Source organism: Sphaerodactylus townsendi, linkage group LG05, assembly GCF_021028975.2.
Source record: "Sphaerodactylus townsendi isolate TG3544 linkage group LG05, MPM_Stown_v2.3, whole genome shotgun sequence".
Taxonomy (NCBI): domain Eukaryota; kingdom Metazoa; phylum Chordata; class Lepidosauria; order Squamata; family Sphaerodactylidae; genus Sphaerodactylus; species Sphaerodactylus townsendi.
This window is the reverse complement of record NC_059429.1, coordinates 15,937,718-15,962,380: the sequence shown is the minus strand read 5'-3', so window position 1 is coordinate 15,962,380 and position 24,663 is coordinate 15,937,718. Positions and strand designations below refer to the sequence as shown.

General features: G+C 45.9%; 1 protein-coding gene across 1 annotated transcript in view; it reads left to right on the top strand.

Annotated features, from left to right (window-relative positions):
- The window catches only part of PTPRS (protein tyrosine phosphatase receptor type S), a 362,151-nt gene that overhangs the window by 151,475 nt on the left and 186,013 nt on the right, over positions 1-24,663 (top strand). Inside the window, 1 exon segment of the mRNA XM_048496069.1 lies at positions 15,108-15,266. Coding sequence (XP_048352026.1) covers positions 15,188-15,266 — 79 coding nt within the window. The 5' untranslated portion in view covers positions 15,108-15,187.

The following is a 24,663-nucleotide window of genomic DNA, read 5'->3' as shown; positions in this document are numbered from 1 at the left end:
AACCAACAATGGTCATTAATAGTTGGTACAGCAGGCACTATAAGAATAATAGCAGACCAACAAACATCAAACTAAATCCAGACTGTCAGATACATTAACATCAAAACAATATATTAATAATAAAACAATAATACAGTAATAACAATACATAAAAATTTACAGTCATCAGCATATCAAAATATCAATATATAAACAATACCAAATAGCAATATATCAATACATTCACAACATACGTTTCCAATGTATCAATATATACTACATAACATTAACATTATCAATACATAACTCCATAACATTTACAATAATACATAATTCTATATTAAGACTTCTCTACAGTAAACTATAACTGCTGCACAAAACAACCTGATAGCACTTTCCCCGAGCCTGTGCATTATATCTCCACCAACAAGGTCTCTTGATTTTTCGGGGCTGGGGAGGAATCCAAACATGCACTCACCTCTCTACCTGCAGTCTAGATCAGAGGTGTCCAACTCTGGCACTTCAGATGTTCATGGACTACAATTCCCATCATCCCCCTGCTGGGCCTGATGGGAATTGTAGTCCATGAACATCTGAAGCGCCAGAGTGGGACACCTCTGTTTTAACCCATTTGTACCTACCGTTCTTCCAAAGGCACTTGCTTTATCCTTGCAACAGTGCCATGAAGCAAGGCAGGCTGAGAGGCAGGGAGGCGGGCCCAGGTCACATGGCAAGATTCATGGCTGGGCAGGATTCAAACCTGGGTTTCCTCAGTCCTAGTTTTGCAGTGCCGTTATCTACTGGCTGGCTGCCTCCCTGGGCGAAATGTCCCTCCAGTGTCTGCAATGAAAATGGGCCTAGCAGAGATTCTCCGTCCCCCTCCAGTTGAGTTATCACAAAGCTTAAGAAGAGCTCCATTCCGGGCTGCTCTTTCTGCATTAGCTGGTAATTAACACTTTTTAAAAGAATTGCAGGTCTTCATTAGGAGAACAATAGGAATTAACTAAGGAGGCAGAAGCTAGACTCAGTTCTTTGTGCTTTGCTCCCTCCCCCACCCGCAAACTCCTGCTAGAGATGAGACCCAGCAAAGCAATTGTCAAGGAAAACACCTTTGAGTGTATGCAAGATGTATGGGCGGACAGACAGACAGATATTTTTTAAAAGGCTACCAATATCAGCCTGAAAAGTGAGCCATGTTTATAGGAGGGTTTTGCCTCAAGCAGAGCTGTGGCTCAAAATGCATCGCTTAAAAAACAAGTATGCTTTGTCTTTAAAATAGTTGCAGATGTCATTAGAAAACATGACAGTCATTTTTATCCCAGCTTTCCTGCAAATAGTCGGGGGGGTCTGTGTGTACATGTTTCTCTCTTACTCCTTTTAACCTCACAACAGCCCTATGAGGTAGGTTAGTCTGAGAGATTGTTACTAGCCATAGGGCACTTAGTGAGCTCTGTGATAACAGAAGGATTTGAACACGAGTCTCTCTGACCCTACCCCTCACCCTCTGAAACTCCACAAGCTTAGTAACCATTGTTCTCTGATGGTTGTCCTTTGATATCGCTGCCTAAAATACATCTTTTAATCAAGAAGAAGAATTTGGATTTATACCCCACCTTTCTCTCCTATAAGAACTCTCATAGTGGCTTACAAATACCTTTCCCTTCCTCTCCCCACAACAAGCACCTCGTGAGGTAGGTGAGGCTAAAGAGTTCTGAGAGGACTGTGACTGGCCCAAGGTCACCCAGCGGGCTTCATGTGGAGGAGCGAGGAAAGAAATCTAGTTCACTGGATAAGAGTCCGCCGCTCATATGGAGAAGTGAGGAATCAAACCCAGTTCTCCAGATTAGCGTCAGTTGCTATTAACCACTTCACCACGCTGACTCTCTTGGTCAAGGTGCATTTGGGATCCAGTGAGAGGAAAACCCACCTGAAGGGGACAACATTGAACATGGCAAGAAGGCTGGTGGGAGAAGAATTGCTCATACAAAGCACATAGTCACTGGGGCTGTTTTTAATTTTCTTTCCTAAAAGGGTACAGGGCCTTTGTTTCTTTCACTGCAGTCGAAGGTGTCCTTCGACCTTAAAGGCAAACATCTCATTCAGTGTCGCATGGGCTTGCAGGTTGTATATGTTCACATCATGACTTTTTGTCTACTGAAAGGAATAACTTACATGTGCCAGAACTTGTCCTTTGGTTTCTGTGCAGGGAGGGAGACACAGAAACCCTCTTGGGGCCTGCGATTGTTCTCACAGAACTTCCTCCTTTTGCCAAGATGGTTTTACTCTTATGTGTGGGTCTCTGTATTAGGGTTTCCAGCTTGGCTCTGTGTCCAGTTGGCACACAGTGCCTTTCCAGAGGACGAGATGCCCATTACTTAAGAGGCTGCCTTCCTCAGGCAAGCCGGAATGGCCGAAGGAGGGTGTCCGCCGCCATTTGGAACGCATTTAGCAGCCATTTCCTTCATCTCTTATGAGGCTTTCAGCCGATTGTGTTTCCTGCCTTGCTGAACGTGGAGGTTCGCCACAGGACCTTGCTTCTATCCTTGGGGACTGGAAAAAATCTATTAGAGCATTGAGAGAAGCAATATTAAACGTCTGATTCAAGACATCTTGAAGTCTGGAAGTATTGCTGTCCTGTGTAAACCCTCCTTGTTGCTGCTACAGCGTTGGGTAGTGAAGTCTGACACAGTTTGAGTTGTGGCCACAAATTTGCCCAGGGGCCTTTAGTGGCTTGACTTCTGTTTATTTGTTTGGGAAATATGCTGCCTGTCTAGGAATTTTTTTATTTCAACCCCCCCCCCCCCCCCCAAAAAAAAAAACCCCACTACGATCTTCCATATGAGAATGATGTTCTAGCATACAGGCTAGTATTAGTTTCAACAGTTCATTGGTGTATGAGCCATGCAAATGTTAGTGAACATTCCATGACATCACAAAAATTCAGCCAAGGATCCAAGGTAATGGATTCTAGGGTTCTATGAGCCATGCAAATGTTAGTGAACATTCCATGACATCACAAAAATTCAGCCAGTGATTGGCTGTGTGCACGTATTCTTGTGGTCTATGAGCCATGAAAATGTTAGTGAACATTCCATGACATCACAGAAACTCAGCCAATGACTGGCTGTGTGCACATATTCTTGTGGTACGGTTTCTGCCTCAGGTACAGCCCCTGTCTTGCCTGCTTCTTTTTCCTTGGTCCACTTGTATCCCCATTAGCTTCTGTATCCTGACCCCCCACTTCCACCACTATATTTGGCCCCGCACACCTCACAAAATGGAAATAGGCTTGACAAACCCATTCCCAAGTAGAATTCCTTCACTTCTGATTCTGGCTGGCTGCAGAAGTGCTGGATCCTGCAGGTTATTCCACTAGCAGTGATATTTTTCTTCCTTATATTGGAGGAAAGAATCACTAGTTCTGGAATAGATCTGGGGAATCCCGCCTGGGGTTTGATAATGAGAGTTTCCCTTGTCTGCGCTACCCCCCCCCCGCCATTATCTCCTCCACTACCCCCCCCCCCCAAAACCTTTCCTTCTTTCCAAGCCTGGTGCTGTTCCCTAATAAAATGATATCATGTCAGACAGGCGGGTTTCGTCAGAGGGCGGCCGGACGCCCGTCGTACGGCATTAGACTGCCATGACTCAGCCGTCCCCTCCGAAGCATCTTTGTGTTCTGATGCCTCCTTAATGAGGCTCCCAAGGAAACATTAGACAGACGTCTGTGCCTGGTTTAGACAGAAGAAATGTATTTGGGGGACAAGGAGGGAGGGGCCCGATCCTCTGGCAAGCTCTCCCGGCCCGGAACGGCTTGCAAACTTTCGGGTTTGATTTTCTTTCGCGTCTGGAAGCTCTCGCAGACTGGGGAGTTTTGAAATTAAAACGTATGGCAGGTTGAATTTGTCGGGCTGGTCTCAAACCGAGATTGCCTTTCAGTGCTGATGGAGAATGTGGAGGTTTCCCAGCCACCTGAGGCCCAAACATCACATTGCGATTGAAGCAGGTTCCCTAAAAGGGCTGGGAGCCATACAGCAGCCTTGACTTCCCCCCCTGAAACTTAGGGTCATTCCGCACATGCAGAATAATGCACTTTCAAACTGTTTTCAGTGCTCTTTGAAGCTGTGCGGAATAGCAAAATCCACTTGCAAACAGTTGTGAAAGTGGTTTGAAAACGCATTATTTTGTGTGTGCGGAAGGGGCCTTAGTTCTGAATTCCTGCAGGGGCCCCATTAGGGTCATAGAATCATAGAATTGGAAGAGACCCCAAAGGCCATCAAGTACAACCCCCTGCCATCCAGGAACACCCAATTAAAGCACTCCTGTCCGATGGCCATCCAGCCTGTCTTTAAAAACCTCCAAAGGAGACTCCACCACGCTCCGAGGTAGTACATTCCACTGTCGAACAGCTCTGACAGTCAGGAAGTTCTTCCTAATGTTTAGGTGGAATCTCTTTTCCTTCACCTTGAACCCATTACTCCTGGTCCTAGACTCTGGAGCAGCAGAAAAGGAGCTTGCTTCCTCACCAACGTGACATCCCTTCAAATATCTAAACATGGCTAGCATGTCACTTCTTAACCTTCTCTTCACCAGACTATACATCCCCAGCTCCCCAAGTCTCTCTTCTTAGGGCATGGACTCCAGATCTTTTACCATTTGGGTTGCCCTCCTCTGGACCCATTCCATCTTGTCAATATCCTTCTGGAACCTGATAGTGGGGGAGGAGGCACTCCCCCTGCACTAATTTTCCAATCTGAAATGGCTGGGGGGCGGGGAGGAGGAGGAGAGAGAGATTTGCGCCATGGGTGGGCTACACGGGGAAGCATTCATTGCGCGATCAGCCCCACCCCCCCATGAGCAAATAATGCCCCCAGGGCCATTTTAGGCCAGGAAAACAGCACAAGAGAAAGGACAGAGCACTTCTGCTGTTCCCCCAAACTGAATTGAGCCCCTGCGGAGCTTGAGAATTGAGGCCCTGCAGGGAACTCACATCTGGCATCCTGTTGCCAGTCCTTGTTGGGGTCATGTGATAAATGTAATGCGTCTTTTGTACATCATTCATCCCTTGTTAATTCTGAGGAGGGGGGCTTGCACGTGTGAACGAGCTGTTGCAGGACTAATGGCGTCAATCAGACTTCAGTGGAGTGCATTTTTTTATTTTTTGCATTCTGCTTTTCTCTCTAATGCGGACCCAAAAAAGCTTTTTAACACCGTTCTCCCCTTTTTCATTTTATCCTCATGGCAGCCCAGTGAATTAATTTTGATTGCGAAAGAATAACTGTCCCAAGGTCACCCAGTGAGAACCTAGTGCGACACTCTAACTCAGTGGTAGCGAACTTATGGCATGCATGCCCGAGGTGGCACTCAGAGCCCTCTTTGTGCGCACGTGCACTGTCGTCCCAGTTAGGGCACTCGGCAGTGGCGTAGCGCCAAGGGGACCAGGAGTGCGCAACGCACTGAGTGCACGCCCCTGTGAGGCTATGACGGGGGTGTTCCGGGGGCACTCCAGGGCAGGATGGGAGCGGACGGTGGCATGGCAGGGGCACACAGGGTTGACACATGTCCCTATCTGCCTCCCTCCTCTCTCTTGCTCCTACTCTCTGGCACCTGATCTCTAAAAAGTGCCCGCTGTCACTGTTCCTTCCTAACTACTACTACACCGCAGTGCCTCTCACGCTGGTGACTGTTAATCAGATAGTGGGCCTGGTCACTGGGTATTTTTACCAGGGTTTTGGTATTGGAAGTGTTGCTGCACAGAACATGGTGTAGAAGAAAGACACTTTCTGCCTTGATCGGGAATCTGCCTGTGAGAGAATCCACACTGGTTAGTAGTTGTCCCAAGTGTGTCTGAATGACTTTGATAGCGAGGTTGCACCCAGATGATGGCCTACTGGAGCGATTATTCTGTGGGACCCAAACCAGCTGCTGTATCGACTTCCTATTGAAATTGGATCAGGTGAACATGTCTCCCAAGATTCTCTGCTATTGGCCTGAAATTCACCATTGTTCCATAAGCGAGCTTCACACGAGGGCCATGAGTTGCTGATTGAGAGTGTCTCAGTAGGTTTAGTTGAAGTAGTTGGGGCCTTAATATGGACAACTCACTTCCCACCCGCTACAGGTGTATTAGCCTAACATAAGAACCAAGGGGTTAGAGCCATGTTGGGGAACCTTTTGGGTTCGGTGTGTCAAAAATTTGGAAGGTTTCTAACGTGTCTCTGCTGGCATGTCACCCACTCCCACTCCCCCATTACTTAGTCATTACTAAGTCATTTTTTTAAAAAAGAAGAGGAACGGACTGTCAACCCTGAGGCTAAAATTGGCCATGCCAGCAGGGGCTGATGGGAATTGTAGTCCATGAACATCTGACACCCCTTCTCCTGGAGGCTCAATCTGTTGTATTTCTGAGCAAAACTAAAATATAGAAGAAGAGTTTGGATTTATATCCCCCCTTTCTATCCTGTAAGGAGACTCAAAGGGGCTTACAATTGCCTTTCCCTCCCCCCCCCAACAAACACCCTGTGAGGTAGGTGGGGCTGAGAGAGCTCAGAAGAACTGTGACTAGCCCAAGGTCACCCAGCTGGCATGTGTTGGAGTGCACAAACTAATTTAATTCACCAGATAAGCAACTGCAGCTCAAGTGGCAGAGCAGGTAATTAAACCCGGTTCTCCAGATTAGAGTATACCTGCTCTTAACCACTATACCGTGTATAAACTCTGCACACAAGTAGAAGCTTTATTATATTTATTACAAATTTATTTAGTTGGAATGCTATGCTGCTCCATGCAATTAATGCCACCTTGATTACATTTCAAGGACTATATAAAGGGCAGAAAATAAATCAAAATAATAATAACAACAATTTCTTTTTCATTCTGTAATTCCTTGGGGATAGGGTTATTTGTTTGCTTTTGGTTTAGTTTTACACAGTTCAAATAAATACATAATTATATTTCTTTTGATGTTTTTGGAGCATTGGGTGAACTTGGCTGCAGTGGTAATTTTTGTTGCTTAAACCAGATACTTTGAGCCAGATATTGGAGGGGAGAGGGCATTGACAGCAATGCAGCTCAGTCACTGCAGAACAAAGAATCTTGGGCAAATTTATGGGGGTGCCTGCAGGGAGTGCATTTTTAGACGTATCGGCACCAAATTTTCAGGGTATCATCAGTAGACTGTCCTGATGATGCCTAGCGTAGTGCAGTTTAGTTCAGGGGCCAACGTTAGCGGACCCTCAAAGAATCCTTTATCTCCTTAGCTCCCATTGGAAAGAATGGGGGATAGGGGCATGCCTTTTGGGGGTCTATGCTGTACAGACAAGCACACCAATCTTTGGAAATTTATCATCAGTAGACTGTCCAGGGATGATACCCCCAGCATTGGCAGTTTGCCTAGGGGCTGCTGCGGGACTCTCAAAAGGGTAGCCCCCCATCTCCTTAGCTCCCATTGGAAAAGAATGGGATAGCGCCTTTTGGGGTCTATACCTCAGCCTCCGTAAACTGCACCATCTTTAAAGTACCACGTGGACAGTCTCCTGATGTTACCCTGAAATTTTGGTGCCAGTACGTCTAAAAATGCGCCCCCTGCAGGCCAAAACGTTAAAAAACACAAAAAAATGAAAACGCATCCAGAATTCTCGGACGTTCCCACAGATTCGGGGCAGTCCGAATCTGCAAAGTTCGGAATTCGGCCAATCTGAGCCCATTGATCTGAATCTGGTGCAAATCCGAATTGGAACAAATCTGGCTGGTATTGACCAACTCTAGATATTCTCTGTGCTTTACTCTTAGCTATTTTTTTAGTATTTCTCAAATTCTGTTCTGTTTAATATTTTCTGAACATTAATTTAAATCATTTTTTAAAAAAACACTGACAAAGTTGTCTTACACTAAGTCAGACTTCTTGTCTATCAAGTTTAATATTTTCTCTGTGGACAGTGTCTCTGCAAGACCTCACTGACCACTTGATATTTTTAGCTAGAGATATCGAGAGTAGAATCTAGTCAGTTCAGTATGCAAAGTATATCCTTTCCCCTGACATTAGTCAGATGCTTTCATGGACGTTATTGGCTCTCGTTTCTGTGTACTTTGAGGTAGACTGCCTTTAAACATGGAAGTTCCATTTGTTTCTGTTGGGATGTAGCCCTTTTTAGCCCTCTCTTCCAGTCTTATGGGCTAGTCTCTTTTTTATAAAAAGGTCCTCAACTAGAGACCATCTGCCCTATCTTGTATCAGTGAATTCCGTCAGCTAATAACACGTTGCGTCGCGTGCTAAAGAGTTTCCCTTTGGCAGGTCTGCCTCTATCAGTCAGCTCCATTGCTTGGAGGGAGAAACCCTCTGCTACGTTCCTTTCCCAGATCTGCATCGATCATGGCAAAACAAAGGTGGAAATGAGTAATTGTCTGCCTTTTCCCAGGAGCTTCAAAATGGAAACTTTTTCTGGGGGTTATGTATTTCAGATTCATTTCTGCTTGATGCTGTCTCTCCAGGTTTGGAACGTAGCCCGCTTTGATCAGCACGGATCAAAAGAACACTTAGAACTCCCGCCCGCATCCGCCAGTTTCTAAAACCAGAAATACCTTTTTAACACAAACCTTGAATTGTTTGGGATGCGTCTGCTGAGCCAAGATCCGTTCCGTTTTCGCTTTCTCCCAGACCTATTTCAAAAGCTTCCTTGGCTTTTAAGATTACTGAGATCTAGAAACTTGCTTTTGAGATAAAAATGTAAACATTTTTTGAATTTAAAAAAGAAGTTACTAGTTTTTTTGGAAAGGTGTTGTAGTTTGGAAGCCTGACTTCCACAACCCGTGTATCTGGTGAAAATCAAGTATGAAGCATAGTTTCGGTCTTGTTTGAAGAGCAAACCAATAGAAATCTTGGTCTGTCCCAAGAGATTCTAGAAAGCGCTGTCCACAGGCATTCAAGAACATTGTTATGCCCATGAGGGCTAGAAACATGGACAACTTTTATTCCCATCTTTCTGGAGGCTGTGATAAGCATACATGATTGCCATGCTTTATCCTCACAATAATCCTGTGAGGTAGATAAGATTGAGTATGTGCATATAAGAGGCTGAAGTTCACCACTGAGTAGTAATATGGGAAATTGAACCCAAGCTTCACAGATTATTCTACATTGTGTAAACAGTACACCACACTGGTTCTATGTCTAACCCTGCTGTGGTGTTTGGTCTGCAGCCCTGCGTAAAAGCAGGTATGCAAATTGGCTCAGCCGAGGTCACCACAGGTAGTGTAAATGTTAGTACATCAGTAACCCCTAGCATGACGCTTGTGGGCACCATGGTGCGTGATAGCCACTGGTCACTTTTGCTTATTGAAGAGCCAGTTTTGGCTTTCTCCCCCCACCCCCATTGGAGGTCACTCCACAAGCTGTGTGACTGAGAGAGTATTCGAACCCAGGATTTTCTCCCTTAACAGGAAATTAGTCCTAATTAACAAAGCCACAACCCTCGATCTTAGTCATAACGAATGAAGCTGAAATTAGAAAGCCACACAAATCAGCCTGGACAGATTAAAACCGTATAAGGAACCCACCAGTCTTTCCAAAGCCTCCAGACATCAGATTTTCTGAAGAGCCAGCCCCCCTTTGAATCAGAATAATGGTGCACGGTCATGTCCTCGTTCAAAGTGCGAGCCACCAGATATGCAGGGAGGCCAAAGGAGACAAAAGCCGCATCTCGTTCTTGCCCCCAGCAGTAAGAGGGCTGCTTACGTGTGATGGGATCTCTCCTCCAAATATTTGTCAGATCCACCTTGAAAACCGAGGTTGCCGCTGTCCCTGTGTCCTGCGGCAGGGAACTCCATGGATTGAGTGTAATATTGCAAAGAAGGCCCTTCTTTGGCCTAGTTTACTGTCCCTAAACTTTACTGGGTGACTCCTGGCTTCAGGTATTGTGGGAGTGGGAGAGTCCCGTGTTCTCCATCTTTGCCTCTTTGTATGATTTGTGAATTTGGCCAGATTTGCTCTTCTACACAGGGCTTGGGGGTGCACCAGAAATCAGGGCCTGCAGGGGCGGAACTAGAGGAACTGTGCCCAGGGCACGTGCACCCTCCACCCCCGCTGTAACGCTGCCCGCCCCACCCTGAAATTCCCATGCCCCTGCACTGGCGCACCCCCTTCCCCTTTGGCGCTATGCCATTGTCTGTGTGTAAAACCTCCAGTGTGAATTCTGTTCTTCCCATTCTTTTTTGCGCTGTGAGTGGGTAACTTCCATGGAAAACTTATCTTCTTTGTAAGAATGTTGGCTGGTCATGTTTGCTATTATTCGATGGCCTCCATCATTTTCTTCCATTAGAAGGCCCTGTGGTGCTTTCCATATATGAGAGTTGCTTGCAGTCATAGTGCACTATGGGTTTTGTAGCCTTTATCAGGTATGCATATAGCTGCTGGATGGCTGAGTATTGATTTGTGACTTTTTTATGTTCCTAGTTTCAAATATTGTTAGCAAAACCGTAAGAAAAACTGATCTATCGATACAGTTCTAATAATAATACTATCATGAAAGGTAATCAGAAGATTACCTTGCAGTTAAGATTAAGAAGATTACCTTGCAGTTAAAAATATACAGATTGTCCTAATAATTTATATATGGATAGTAAAGCATCTTCCATGGGCAAAACAAGCTTTACCAAACATTTTCCACTGCTTTTATCCACCAAATGATAGAAATTGATACGTTGGGCAGGGACTATTTTAAGCATCTCCTGCAGACTAGTAACTTCATCTGAAATTATTTGTGAAGTCCCTCTTACTCCTGCAGTGTCAAACTTGCGGCCCTCCAGATGTTATGAACTACAGTTCCCATCATCCCCTGCCAGCATCATGCTGGCAGGGGATGATGGGAACTGTAGTCCATAACACCTGGAGGGCCGTGAGTTTGACACCTGTGTGCTAGGGAGTTAAAGTTTTCCTGCTTCGTTTTTCCCCCTAAGTGTTCAGTGGCACCAAAAGGGTTTAATATATTGCAGTAATTCTCTATATCTACCATGTTTTTAATTTTGCCTTTCCTCCCAAAAACTGATTTAACCTCTCAAGTCCTGTGAGGCGATCGAGGCCGATAATGTCAGAGCAAGAGTCTGAAAGGGAGATTCCCAGATCTTTGTCCCCTTCTATATTGTCACAGTGGCTTGACGTGACCCTTCCGAAAGGCAAATCCCATCTGACAAGGGGTCACAAAATGTCTTTGCAGCTCTTCCAGATTGAGAAGTGATGCAGCGACAACATGTCACACAATTATGGGGGTGGTCTCAAGGTACACTCCTGTACACTCCACCCATTTTGGGGGAGTTTGGGGTGGGAGTTTTAGTATTCTATGGTTTTAGGATTGTTTTTATGGGGTAATGAATGGGATTTTATCATGATTTTATTGTAAGCCTCTCTGAGAGTATTGTAAAGGGCTCGGAATAAATAAAAATAATAAAAATAATAACAACAATATCCCTACTGGCTATTGATAATCAGGGAAATGATGTAGGAGGGAAGGCTATAGTTCTTCCCCTGTGCTGTGGTCCTGATCTGAATTAGGCCCATGTGGTGGTTTGGGGAATTGAATACCACATGAATGAGGCAGGGGATGAGTTGGGTTCCAGCCCCCCTAGAGTCATTAAAACAGACGTTCTTGTGCGGAGAATAGTCTTTCAAGGTGATGAGGCCAAATCTGGGATGAATCTGGCTTTATCCTTGCAACCGTAGTTTTCTTCATGGACGAATTTCTCTCTCTGTCTCTCTCTCTGTCTCTCTCTCTCTCTCTCTCTCTGTTTCTCTCTCTCTCTCTCTGGTATGGAGAAATATTTAGTCATGTCTACCCCCCATCTTCATTCTGGATTGACACGTCCACTGTTTATCTTACCGTTGTAATATTTTGAAATGCTTCTTCAGACTCCATTAAGGGCCCCTAACATGGCGTCCCCTAACCCTGCTGCCCACCAATACATTTCCCGCTGCCCACCAAATGTTTATAGGAAATGGATAGAATCGGATGGGGCTTTTGCCCGTCAAGGCTTCTGACTGACCATTGGAGAGTTGATGGCCTGTACAGATTTTTTAAAAAGCTGCTTTGGCAGCAATTGCCACCACAGCACAGGGCCCTTTACTGTGTGATTGAAGGCAAGCTGCAGCAGCCATTTTGTGACAGCCTCTGCTTCCCGTGACCACCATTTTGTGGCCATGCCCATCCCATGTCGGAATTTTAAATGCACTCACGAGCTCAAAAAGGTTGGGGATCCCTGATGTACATGATGGAAAACTCCTTCATTTTTTAAAAAAAGGCAACATCCCAAACCCACACCTAGAAAACTGGGATGTCAACGGTGAGGGCTAGACTGGATTCTCCCTTTCACCCTGCTTTTCTGTATGCAGGGATCTTTATGAAGGATGGCACATTTGTCCATATGAGCATTTAGCTTGACCCCTTGAAACTTCCCTCTTCACCCTACAATGCCACTCACTTTCATGGTATCCCCAAGAAGGAAACAGACTTTGAATCTTTGGACCAAACCCCAACACTTCATGCTGTTCTGAGAATTCTGGGTTAGAAGGATTTCCAGGTTGCAGATGGCTCCCCACTTCTGTAGGCAGTGTCTGAGTTGGGCACCTCATAAACCCCACAGCCTGGCCAAGGAAGAGCTCCGAGGGGGCTGCTGATTCCGAGGCCACCCTTTCATGCTCAGTGGAGAAGGACAGGCAGTGACAGCGTGACACCTTAGCTACCTCCTACATCAGGGGTGTCCAACTCTGGTGCTTCAGATGTCCATGGACTACAATTCCCACCAGCCCCTGCTGGTACGACCAATTGGCCATTCCAGCAAGGGCTGATGGGAACTGTAGTCCATGAACATCTGAAGCACCAGAGTTGGACACCGCTGTCCTACAAGATTGGCAAAAAGAGCCCAGAACCATCCTGCTGGCCCATAGGCACCAATGAGGCTGGACGGAACGCAAAGAACTGAAATGCTGGCAGGGAGCGTGAACGTAGGCCTGACTTGCGGTGAGGAGAAGGGAGCTGTCGTGGAAGGGCCCTTGCACATCCCACGCTCTAAGAACCCTCAACACCTCCAGCCGACCAAACTAGTTTTGGTCCTCCCATGGAGCTTCTTCCTGAGAAATTTCACTCAGGCGGTTGAGCTCTCCGCCGCCTTTCCTCGGTTTCCCTGTTATCCTTTCCAGCGGCTGCTGCCTCCACCCAGTGGAGGCGAACAGGACGACTCGGGAAGAGGTGTGCGTCTTCCTGCCTGGCAAATCCCTAAGCTCGGCAGGTACCTTTTTTATCTGACAGATGAGTCGCGGGATTGAAGTTGACGTCTCTTAATGCCTCTGCCAGCATCTCCATCAAGGGCTCCAGGGAGGGGTATTCATGCCAGAGCTCTTCTCAGCCTCTCTCTATTTTTTTTTTTAAGTCTTGGATCTTTAAGAAATAAAAGTGACCTCAAAACGGAATGGCCTGCATCTGTAGGGTTGTAAGTTGAATACTTAAATTTCTTCTGGAGCCTGTTTTCCACTACAGCCAATTTATCCTGCAACTTCTTTGCATGACCAAGATTTTCCAAGGGTTCTTTTCTTCCTTCATATCATGTATCAGCATTCAGCAATTTAAAAAAAAAACCCTTCAGGCAGAGGTTAATATATTTTCATAAGCCACCGTGTGGGTGTGCCGTCAAGTTGCATCTGAGTTATGGTGGCTCCGTAGAGTTTTCAAAGCTAGAGAGGCTCAGAGATGGTTTGCCATTTCTGAGAGAATTCGGAGAGAGCTGTGATTGGCCCAAGGTCACCCAGCATGCTAGTCACAGTTCTTGCCAAACTCTCTCAGCCCCACCCACCTCACAAGGTGTCTGTCGTGGGGAGAGGAAGGGAAATGAGTTTGTAAGCTGTCTTGAGTCTTCTTATGAGAGATAATGGCAGGGTATAAATCCAAATTCTTCGTCTTCTACCTCAGGGGTCTGCAACCTGTGGCTCTCCAGATGTTCATGGACTACAATTCCTATCAGGCAGGGGCTGATGGGAATTGTAGTCCTTGAACATCTGGAGAGCCACAGGTTGCAGACCCCTGTTCTACCTATACCATTTGCCAGTCAAAACAGATGACTCACCCCAACCCTTGCTTTTAGCCCAGGTGGGGAAGGGAAGATGGGCAGTCGGTATAGAGAGCAGCAGTGGCGTAGGAGGTTAAGAGTTCGTGTATCTAATCTGGAGGAACCGGGTTTGATTCCCAGCTCTGCCGCCTGAGCTGTGGAGGCTTATCTGGGGAATTCAGAGTAGCCTGTACACACGCCAGCTGGGTGACCTTGGGCTAGTCACAGCTTCTCAGAGCTCTCTCAGCCCCATCCACCTCACAGGGTGTTTGTTGTGAGGGGGGAAGGGCAAGGAGATTGTAAGCCCCTTTGAGTCTCCTGCAGGAGAGAAAGGGGGGATATAAATCCAAACTCTTCTCTTCTCTCTTCTCTTAACATCTAGGGCTAACAACAGCTGTGGAGGTGGTGGGTATTTGAACGGGGAAACCTCATGGGGTATGCTAAGCAGTTAGCAATGAACTTATGCTAAGCAGTTGAACTTATGCTAAGCAGCTAGCATAGTGCTTTGATTGTGTGTTCCTGCATTGCAGGGGGTTGGACTTGATGGCACTTGTGGTCTCTTCCAACTCTATGATTCTATGATTCTAACTATTTATATCTTGCCTTTGCTCTTAAGCCCCCTCTTCTCCCACACTATAACTTCAATCCAGTTTTGAGACCCCACTGCAAGGGGTCTGAGAGGGAACATCTGTTAATAGATCTCTGGGGATGGTAGGGTTCTTGACTTGTGCCCCAGTGTCCCTGTCTGGGCCTCTGCTTAGTGGTGGGGAGCAGGGGGGGGGGCACCTCCTTTTGGTCCAATGGCATTTGGTTTATTTTATTTGAGCAATGATCAGTCATCTTTCAGTCATCAGGGTGCTTGGGATGTAATCGGGGTTGCCGTTTGCTCACCCAGCTTGTGGATCTCTTAGAGATGAAATGCTGGCCGAGATGGGTCTTTGGTGTGTTGGGGATTTTTGCGCTCCTTCCTTGAGTGTGTATTTCCATGCACCACCCCTTCCCGAATTAAAACCCGCTTAACCACAATGTGTCTGTTTTTACAGGTGTTGACACCCATCCAGAGGCACTGTGAATTTCGCTGAGCCGGGGGGAAGAGGCAATCCGGCCTCTGCCCACCATCAGCATGAATCCCGGCCCTGGAATGTCTCTTGTCCCTCTTGTCAATCTCCTCATCGTGCTGCTGATCGGCTGTACTGCAGAAAGTAAGTTTGGCTGTGTAATCACCTTCTCCCTTCCTTCTCCTCAAGATCGACCAATGAGCTTCCTTGGCAGAGTGGGGATTTGAACGTTGGTTTCCCAGATCCTAGTCTAGCATTCTAACCGCTACATTGCACTGGGAATTCTTGTGAGCCATCCATTTGTGTTTAAAGTAACAGAAACATGGAGTTTGGCTTCACGACTGGTGTCTTCACATTCATGGAAAGGTCAGATTGGCCAGCATCTGTGATGTCTTTCCACCTTTCTTTGAATTTGTGTTGCTTGACTCGGTGGCCACAGTCATCTTAAGCTGCTTCTTCGTTCTCCTTCTCCTGATCGGAGTGTACACTCTGTTTGGGGAGGTGGGAGGGTCTGTTGAGGTGTGACAGACAGCTGGCTTTCTGTTCCTTCCCAAATGATGAGCCCGTGAGCCCAGGCATCTGATTGGAACTGCCCATGAAGCATTCCTTTGCATGTGAAATCCAAAGCTGTTGAGATGAAAGAGTTGGAGCAATTTAAGGCAAGACAAAAAATGAACTAGATCAGCAGAATCTTTCAGGGACGTTCTTAAAGAAGCCTATAAATAGCTGTTTGTGTGGTCACCAAAGGTAAGAATCACTGTTAGTATGCCAAGAAAGCATTTGCAAACTGAAAGAAGGTGAATGATCAGACTGGCTAATATAGGTATTTGTAGACTAAAACCATAACTCGACTTTATGTTCAAATCTGGTTTTGCACTTTCATAAATTTCATCAGCTCTTTTAAAATTTCTTATAAGAATCCAGGAAATAATAATTCTTCATACCGAATGCTCTCAATTCTAGCATGGTGTAGTGGTTAAGAGCAGGTGCACTCTAAACTGGAGAACTGGATCTGATTCCCTGCTCTGCCACTTGAGCTGTGGAAGCTTACCTGATGAACTAGATTAGCTTGTGCATTCCACCACATGCCAGCTGGGTGACCTTGTCACAGTGCTTCAGAACTCTCTCAGCCCCACCCACCTCACAGGGTGTTTGCTGTGGGGTGGGAGGGAAAAGAGTTTGTAAGCCCCTTTGAGTCTCCTTACAGGAGAGAAAGGTGGCGTATAACTCCAAACCAGTGGCGGGATCCAAAATTTTAGTAACAGGTTCCCATGGTGGTGGGATTCAAACTGTGGCGTAGCGCCAATGGGGCTGGGCGGGACACGACAGGGGCGTGGTCAGGCATTCTCGGGCCAGGGCATTCCTGGGCGGGGCTGTGGCAAGGACGCAGCCCGGCTGGCGCGGGATGATCGCTTAAGGTGGGAAAGCGAGAATGCAGATACGCGCGAAGCGCAAGGCACCTGCCATAGCGCCCGGTGCACCTCCTGCTAGACTGCTTCGAGTTCTGTGGGCTACTGCTGAGGGGAGGGGCGTAACGAAGGCAAAAATCACGTGGCAAAATCACCAATTAGTAACCCCCTCTCGGCACACACAAATAATTAGTAACCTACTCTCGGGAACCTGTGAGAACCGGCTGGATCCCACCTCTGCTCCAAACTCCGCCACCTCCTCCTCCTCCTCCTCCTCCTCCTCCTCCTCCTCCTCCTCCTCCTCTTCTTCTTCTTCTTCTTCACCACAATAATAATTTTTAATGCTCTTGTATAGCCTTGCCCTCCTTGGACAGTTGTTGGAAGGATAAAATGGAGCCGGAATACATATCTCACTGCAAGGATTGCAGTATGGCATGTATTTCTGCTCCATTCTATCTTTCCAACAACCCTGTGAGATGGGCGTGGTTGAACAAGAGCAGCTGATCCAGAATCATCTAGCTGGCTTCATGGCAGAAAGGTGACCTGGGGACTCAACTTCTTAGTCCTGGTCTAACACTCTACACACTGTGCAACAACTCCCTCCTTCCCCCTTTGCTCTAGGAGAGTCCCGTTGGCACTCCCTGCATCCTTCATGTCTATTTTGCGCTGTCACTTTAGAACCACTTAGTGGGTGAGCCCTGCTCTCTCCCTGCTTTTGTCCTCTTTTTCCCTGCCAAGGACATTGAATTAAGCTTATGGTGTGTCACCTTGATGAAATTAAATCAATCAAACTGCAGTGATGTCATTCCGCCTTGCCTACCATCATGTTGTTTAAATAAGTCAAATAGGGATAAGAGAATAAAAAGGGGTTGGCCAAAGGGATTTGGAGCTTCCTAAGATCAAGGGTGCCTTTGCATATGCACATGGTGTAGTGGTTAAAAGCAGGTGGGTTCCAGTCTGGAGAACCGGGTTTGATTCCCCACTCCTCCACCTGAGTGGCAGAGGCTTGTCAGATGTGTTTCCGCACTCCTACATTCCTGCTGGGTGACCTTGGGCTAGTCACAGTTCTTCAGAACTCTCTCAGTCCCATCGACCTCACAAGGTGTCTGTTGTGGGGAGAGGAAGGGAAAGGAACTTGTAAGTCACCTTGAGTCTCCTTACAGGAGAGAAAGGTGGGGTATAAAACCAAACTCCTCCTCCTCTTCTTCTTCTTCTTCCAATACATTTTCAGTGCACTTTACAGCTGGATTTTATTTTGTGAAATGGCAAAATCTACTTGCAAATGATCATTGAAGTGGATTGAACTACCAGTATTCGGCATGTGTATGGCCCTCTCCACACAGCAAATGTATAACAGATAAAAGACCCCTTTCCTCCTGTTTTCGCATTTGCATGCATCCATGCAGGCAGCGATTGGAGCCTGCAGAAACTATCCTTGTTGCTGTCGCACCTTCGCATAGAGGCGCGTCTATTTTTTTTTTCAACTTACTTTCCACTGATGCATAGCTATGCAGGCTAGCAAAATACCTCTTAAAGATTATAGGTGTAACCCTAGATGGGTACTAAGCATTAGATTGTTAGAATCATAACAACAATAATGTTGGTTACACTAACCATTTGCTACTGATATACAGTGCCTACCTCTGCCAGTAACCTATAGGTTCACAGTCATCCAAAGTCAAACAACTTGTGGGTGACTTATAGAAAGATGTCGTAGTTCTACTATCGGTTGCCAGATGGTATAACAATTGAATGTAGTGGCAACCTACTAGAGTCAGACCAATTATCCATCCATCTCCCTGTCCCCTTTCCTTTACCTTTTACCTGATGCCACCCCAACAAACCCTGTGTCTTACAGTAAAACTTTTAATATTGTATGTTATTATGATATCTAGGCTCTGCCGATAAGTCTTCAGTCTGGTCTGCAAAGAAGTATGTAGGAATGGCAGTTTTGATGAGTCCGTTTGGACTACACTATTGATAAGAGTCTGAACTACAAACATTACACACGGGACTATCACTATGTGTATATGTTTGACGTACTTATCTGTTTTTTATGGACAATTGTTTTATTGTAACATGGAATGCCAATAAAGGCCTGAATTAATTATTATCCTATAGCCATGCAGGCATGCACAGATGAACCCCCACAGCCATGCTGATGTCTCATGATACAACCATCTGCACCTGCATAGCCATGCGGATGTAAGCTGCGAAATTTTTTAAAAAGGAAAAGGGAGGCAAATAAAGACACCTCCTGCCTGGCCGTTCCGTTGCGAGCAGCTGCAAACCGGGATTTTTAAAAGACTTGCTAATATATTGTCAAAGTCTTCCACTAGGGTGTTGTGGGTTTTCCGGGTTGTAGGGCTTTGTCCCAGTAGCATTTTCTCCTGATGTTTCTCCGGCATCTCTGGCTGGCATCGCTCTGAAGATTTTCGCCACAGATACTGGTGAAACGTCAGGAGAAAATGCTACTGGAACACGGCCATACAACCTGGAAAACCCGCAACACCCTAGACTTGCTAATAGCTCGATTCTCAAAAAACCCGGTTTGGGGGAAATAATAAGCAGCAGACTCATTTTAGGGGCGGGATCTATACGAAATCCCCCCCCCCCCATGGGTTTTTTACCGTCCTACACCCGTGTTTATTGAGCCGTGCAGAACAGGCCTATAAGTGCCACCAGTCTATTGCATGAGTATGCACACACAAACACACGTTTAATGCTGAAGTTGTGGAAGTGCCATCAATCTACACCCTTTTCCTCTTCATCCCAGAAGAACGGGGGCTGGCCATAATACAATGAAAGGACAGCACTCTGCATAGGCTCTGGAACTCTCTGCTCAAACATTTTTAGGGCCAGACTCGAGGTTTTGGTTTGTATTTTTAAACAGTTACTGGGGTTGATTCATTTCAGTAGTAATGATAAATGATGCATAATTATCTTGCTCTTGTTTTTTTAATCTTACTATAAGGCTGATTTCAAGGCCTGTCTGCATGTTTTCAGTTTGTGGGATGCTGGTCCTTGGGTTTTCATTGATGGATGATGCTGTGTTAACTTCAAATGCTGTCAAGTGATGATTTGTGCAGAGAGGTACAGGGCATAAATAAAATAAAAATAAATCTCTACCTGATAGATGAGGAGAGTGTTTTGTGGGGTTGCATAATGCCTGATAAGGGGGTTACAACAGGGGATTTGGAGGGGGTGTGTGTGTTGCGGTCTGAGTCTGAATCTCAGATTTCTGTCATTAACATTCCATGCTGCAAATTCTGAGTTTATATCTTTTCTTGCTTAATGCTCTGTAACAAGGTCTCACGAGATCTATTTGGAAGAGCTGACGAGCGAAGCAGTATCTTTACGTTTAAACCAAAGAATCTGACCTAGTAGGCCCGCAACGGAGGGCCTTTTCGGTAGCTGCCCCATGGTTATAGAACAAGCCCCCCTGGAGAGTGTGCCTAACTCCCTTCCCTTTCCATCTTCAAGACACACTTGAACACAGTTTTAATTTGGATTACATTTGACTGGCTCAGTTTTTATTTACTGGTAATCCTCACTGAGATTTTAAACTGGTCTCTTTTATACATGTGTGTGTGTGTGTGTGTTTGAACAATCATTGTTTTATTTATATCGTGAGCTGCCTTGAGTTCCACATGATAGATAAGCGGCCAATAAATGTTTCAAACATAAATTTAAAAATAAGTTATTTTAACTGGCACATCTGGGAGTCCAGAGCTTGCAAAGATCTCTGCTTTTCTCCGATCGGCTCAGGGCATTGCTACCTAGTATGTTTAATTCCAGGATTATTTTAAAACAGTTTTTTTCCCCTTTTCCAAATACAGCTGCCAGGGATTCAATTCCTCCTTGCTGAAAATGCCATTCCAGTAAACTAGGCTAAGGTTCTGCAGAGGTTTGTTCCGGGGAGCTGGGGTTTTTCACAATGCCCAGCTGTGATACAGCAAGTTCTTTTCCTTCCCTTATTACGAAGTATTGTTTTAGGAGACTTCAGTGTGATGTCAGGATTGGGTAGGTTTCGAGGAGGGTAAAATACCCTGAGTTTGGATGTCTTCCTGCTCATAATAGGAGGAGGAGGAGGAGTTGTTCTTCTTGTTGTTTGGATTTATACCCTACCTTTCCCTCCTGTAAGGAGACTCAAGGTGGCTTACAAGCTCCTTCCCCTTTCTCTCCCCACAACAGACACCTTGTGAGGTCGATGGGCCTGAGAGAGTTCCGAAGAACTGTGACTAGCCCAAGGTCACCCAGCAGGAATGCAGGAGTGCGGAAACACATCTGGTTCACCAGATAAGCCTCTGCCATTCAGGCAGAAGAGACGGGAATCAAACCCCGTTCTCCAAATTAGAGTGCGCAGCTCATATGGAAGAGGGAGGAATCAAACCCGGTTCTCCAGATCAGAGTCCTTTGCTCTAAACCACTACACCTCTCTTTTGGAAGTAGATCAGAATGTTCTCTCCAGATCCCTGCACATAAAGATCTAGCATAAAGTTAGCATTGGCAACAACCTGGAGAAAAAAATGCCCTGCCCTTTTAACAGAGGCTCAATGAAATGTTATTTGCAAGGCAATGGGGATGTGCATTCAAATATATCCTGTCCAAATGTATATCCAAAAATACTTTCTCAGTTTGTTCTGGACATATTTGGGTCTTCCCGTCGTATTTGGGATTTTCCTGGATTTAGGGAAACAGTTCCTAAAAAATCCTGGAAATATCTTGATCCTCCTTGATCTGAGATTGCAAATGCCTTAGCAGACCAGGTGCTCAGGAGCAACAGCCGCAGAAGGCCATTGCTTGCACATCCTGCATGTGAGCTCCCAAAGGCACCTGGTGGGCCACTGTGAGTAGCCGAGAGCTGGACTAGATGGACTCTGGTCTGATCCAGCTGGCTTGTTCTTATGTTCTTAGGATTAACTGGAAATACTGGAAACCAACATTTTAGGGCTCCCAGGGTTGGAATTTTTTTCTTTATTTTCCCAGTGTCTCTGTGCCTTACCAGGGCTTGGTATTGTCTTGCCAGTCTCGCTCCACTTTGATTCTGTCCTTTTAAATTGGTTTGCTTGGTCTTACATCATTGTATTCTTTGCTCCACTTGCTCCTATTGGGTTTGCTTGTTGCAGTGGATACATGGGTTTCACATTGTCTTGGTTTCTCAGGTTGTATAATAGCTCAGGTTCTCTGACATTGCATTTGTTTGGGTTGCACAGCTATCCTATTCTGTTTGGTTTGGACGATTCCCTAGTTGGACGATTCTCTAGTTTGACTTTGGGTTGGATTCTCACATTGTTCATTGCTTGTGCTAGGCACTGTGCTGCAGTCCTGCTGAGATTCCCTGGTACTGCATTTTTTCTTTGGGGTAGTTGGTTCTTTCTGCTTTGAGGGGGGTTGATTTGCTTGCATTAGTGTCTTTGACTATTCTTTGCCCTGGAGGAAGCATGAAATCCCGCCCCCCCATGGCAAACAATGGCGGACGGCTGGGGGCACCTTGTTCAGTAGCTCACAGAATTGAACCTCTTGATCCAATTCACTCAAAATTTGGGGCTTATTTAAAGGACAGGCAGTGGCAATTCCACTGCAATTTTGATGCAGTTAGCTGGAAAAACAGGCCACCCAGTCCAACAGAAAGGTTCCCCAGAAAGAATAATGGAAACAAATAATAATGAAATCCTGAACAAAATCCAGATCTAAACACTTAACTGGTATTTGGAACCTGGAAAACCAATATTTTTGGGCTTCCATAACCAGGACAAAACAATACCAATTTCATTATTTGACTGATAACCCATCCTCCCCCATAGGACTCAGGGCAGCGAACAACTGTAATATAAACAACAAACACCATGGGTCATAGTCAATCGACAAAACATCAATAGATACCCTGTTTCCCCGAAAATAAGACATCCTCTGAAAATAAGACGTAGTAGAGGTTTTGCTGAAGTGCTAAATATAAAGCATCCTCCGAAAGTAAGACGTAGCAAAGTTTTTGTTTGGAAGCATGCCCATCGAACGGAACACCAGAGCATGCAGCTGTGGAGCGGAAAAATAAGACATCCCCTGAAAATAAGACATAGCGCATCTTGGGGAGCAAAAAGTAATATAAGACACTGTCTTATTTTTGGGGAAACACAGTATATCATTACAAAATAGTAAGAACAGCAGTAAACATAAGCAATATAAGCAGCAAATAACAGTAATCATAACATTTCACATGGTAAAAATATAAGCATAACATCACTAATAAAAATGCCAAGTGATGTTATTGAAGAAAGAGAAGAGTTGGTTTTTATACCCGGCCTTCCTCTACCTTAAGGAGACTCAAAGCAGCTGGCCCAGGGGTCTGCAACCTGCAGCTCTTCAGATGTTCATGGACTACAATTCCCATCAGCCCCTGCAACTCTCCAGATGTTCATGGGCTACAATTCCCATCAGCCCCCTGCCAATTGGCCATGCTGGCAGGGGCTGATGGGAATTGTAGTCCATGAACATCTGGAGAGCCGCAAGTTGCAGACCTCTGAGCTAGCCATTGCCTTCCCTTCCCCTCTCCCCAACCCAGGTGTGGCTGAGAGGTAGGTGGGGCTGAGAGAGTCATGAAAGAACTGTGACTGCGTCAAGGTTACACAGCAGGCTTCATGTGCAGGAGTGTGGAATGAGACCCAGTTGTTCAGATTAGAGTCTGCTGGTTTTAACTATACTATACCATGTTATAACATCATGGTCAGAGTGTCCAACTATAATCAAGGAGGTCCAATCCAAATCCCCACTCTGTTCTACAAGCCTGCCAGATAACCTTGGGCCAGTCAGCCTAACTGACCTCGCAGGGTTGTTGTGAGGATAAAATGGAGGACAGGAGAATGAAGAAAATTAATAAATAATTGAGTTCCATGGAAACTTTTTGGCTGCCCGTTTCCACACATTAAATGTGCAAGACATTTTTTCCAACCCCTAGGCAGGTTGGCGAAACGTCTCTACATAAAGCCGGCTGGGTGACTTTGGGCGGCACAACTCAGTCTGCCAGCATTGAGAAAATGAAAGGCCTGGGGTACCACTGCAAGCAGTGATTTTATAGGCAAGCCGTTTTTGTGGGGTAGTTTGCCATATGAGCTAGGTACTCACTTACCGACCAAGAAATGGATGGATGGCTGAGTTGCCCATGAGCCAGCTGCCAGGATATCTGACCCACAGGGGGCTCGAACTCCTGACCATGTGAGTGACAGTGCAAGCACTTAACCACTACGCCAGGCAGCTCCTCTCATCCAGATGTTCCCCTACCCTCCAGTAGAAGGCCCCTTCACGGTAAGTATTCAATGGACCGTTCCAGTCTCTGCAGCAAGTTCAAATGACACTGACGAACCCTTGTCTATTTCAGCAGTTAAAAAAATTAAGTCAAGCCAGATGTGTTCATAGTCTGGAAATGGCGGCTGGCATTTTGTACAGGTGGTGTCTTTTTGTTGAAGCACTGGGGGTGTGGGGAGCATGGAAATGCTGTTTATCGTGGTGATTGGCTTGTGGGCCCTTTGGCACGGCTAGTGGGCTTCCTAGAGGGAATCGGTCCAGCTACCCCATGGAAACGGGATGCTAGTCCAGCTGGATCCTGATCCAGCAGGGCTCTTCTTAGGAAATCACGAAGGCTGACATATTGAATTGGTTTTGCAGCGGAACACTTTGCAGAGTGATCTTTTCGGCATTCACAGGACGAGCCCTTTTGAGACGAAAAGCAAAATGTTTATTTGCGTGCGTGCACCAAGTGCAGGAAGAAAATGAATATGCATTTTTGGGGGTGGGGGGCTACCCCAGTTTAAGAGTCTCGAAAAGTTTTCCCCCACCTCGTCTCCATCGTTTCCCCCCAAACCTTTAATTGACTGGAGAGCAAAACATCAAGAAGAGAGAGCGAATAAGATGGCGGGAGCAATTTGAATAATTTATTGTCCTTTGAAGTTGAGAGAGAAATCTCAGCTGCCTTGGGGAGTAATTTCTCCCCATTCTAAAAGGGTTTTCTCCTCCTTTTAAACTCATCCCAGGGATGATCTCTTTCTCTCTCTCTCTCTCTCTCTCTCTCTCTTCTCCCCCTCTCTCTCTCTCTTTGCATTTTCTGCATAATTAATGAAACCAGCACTCTGACTTTT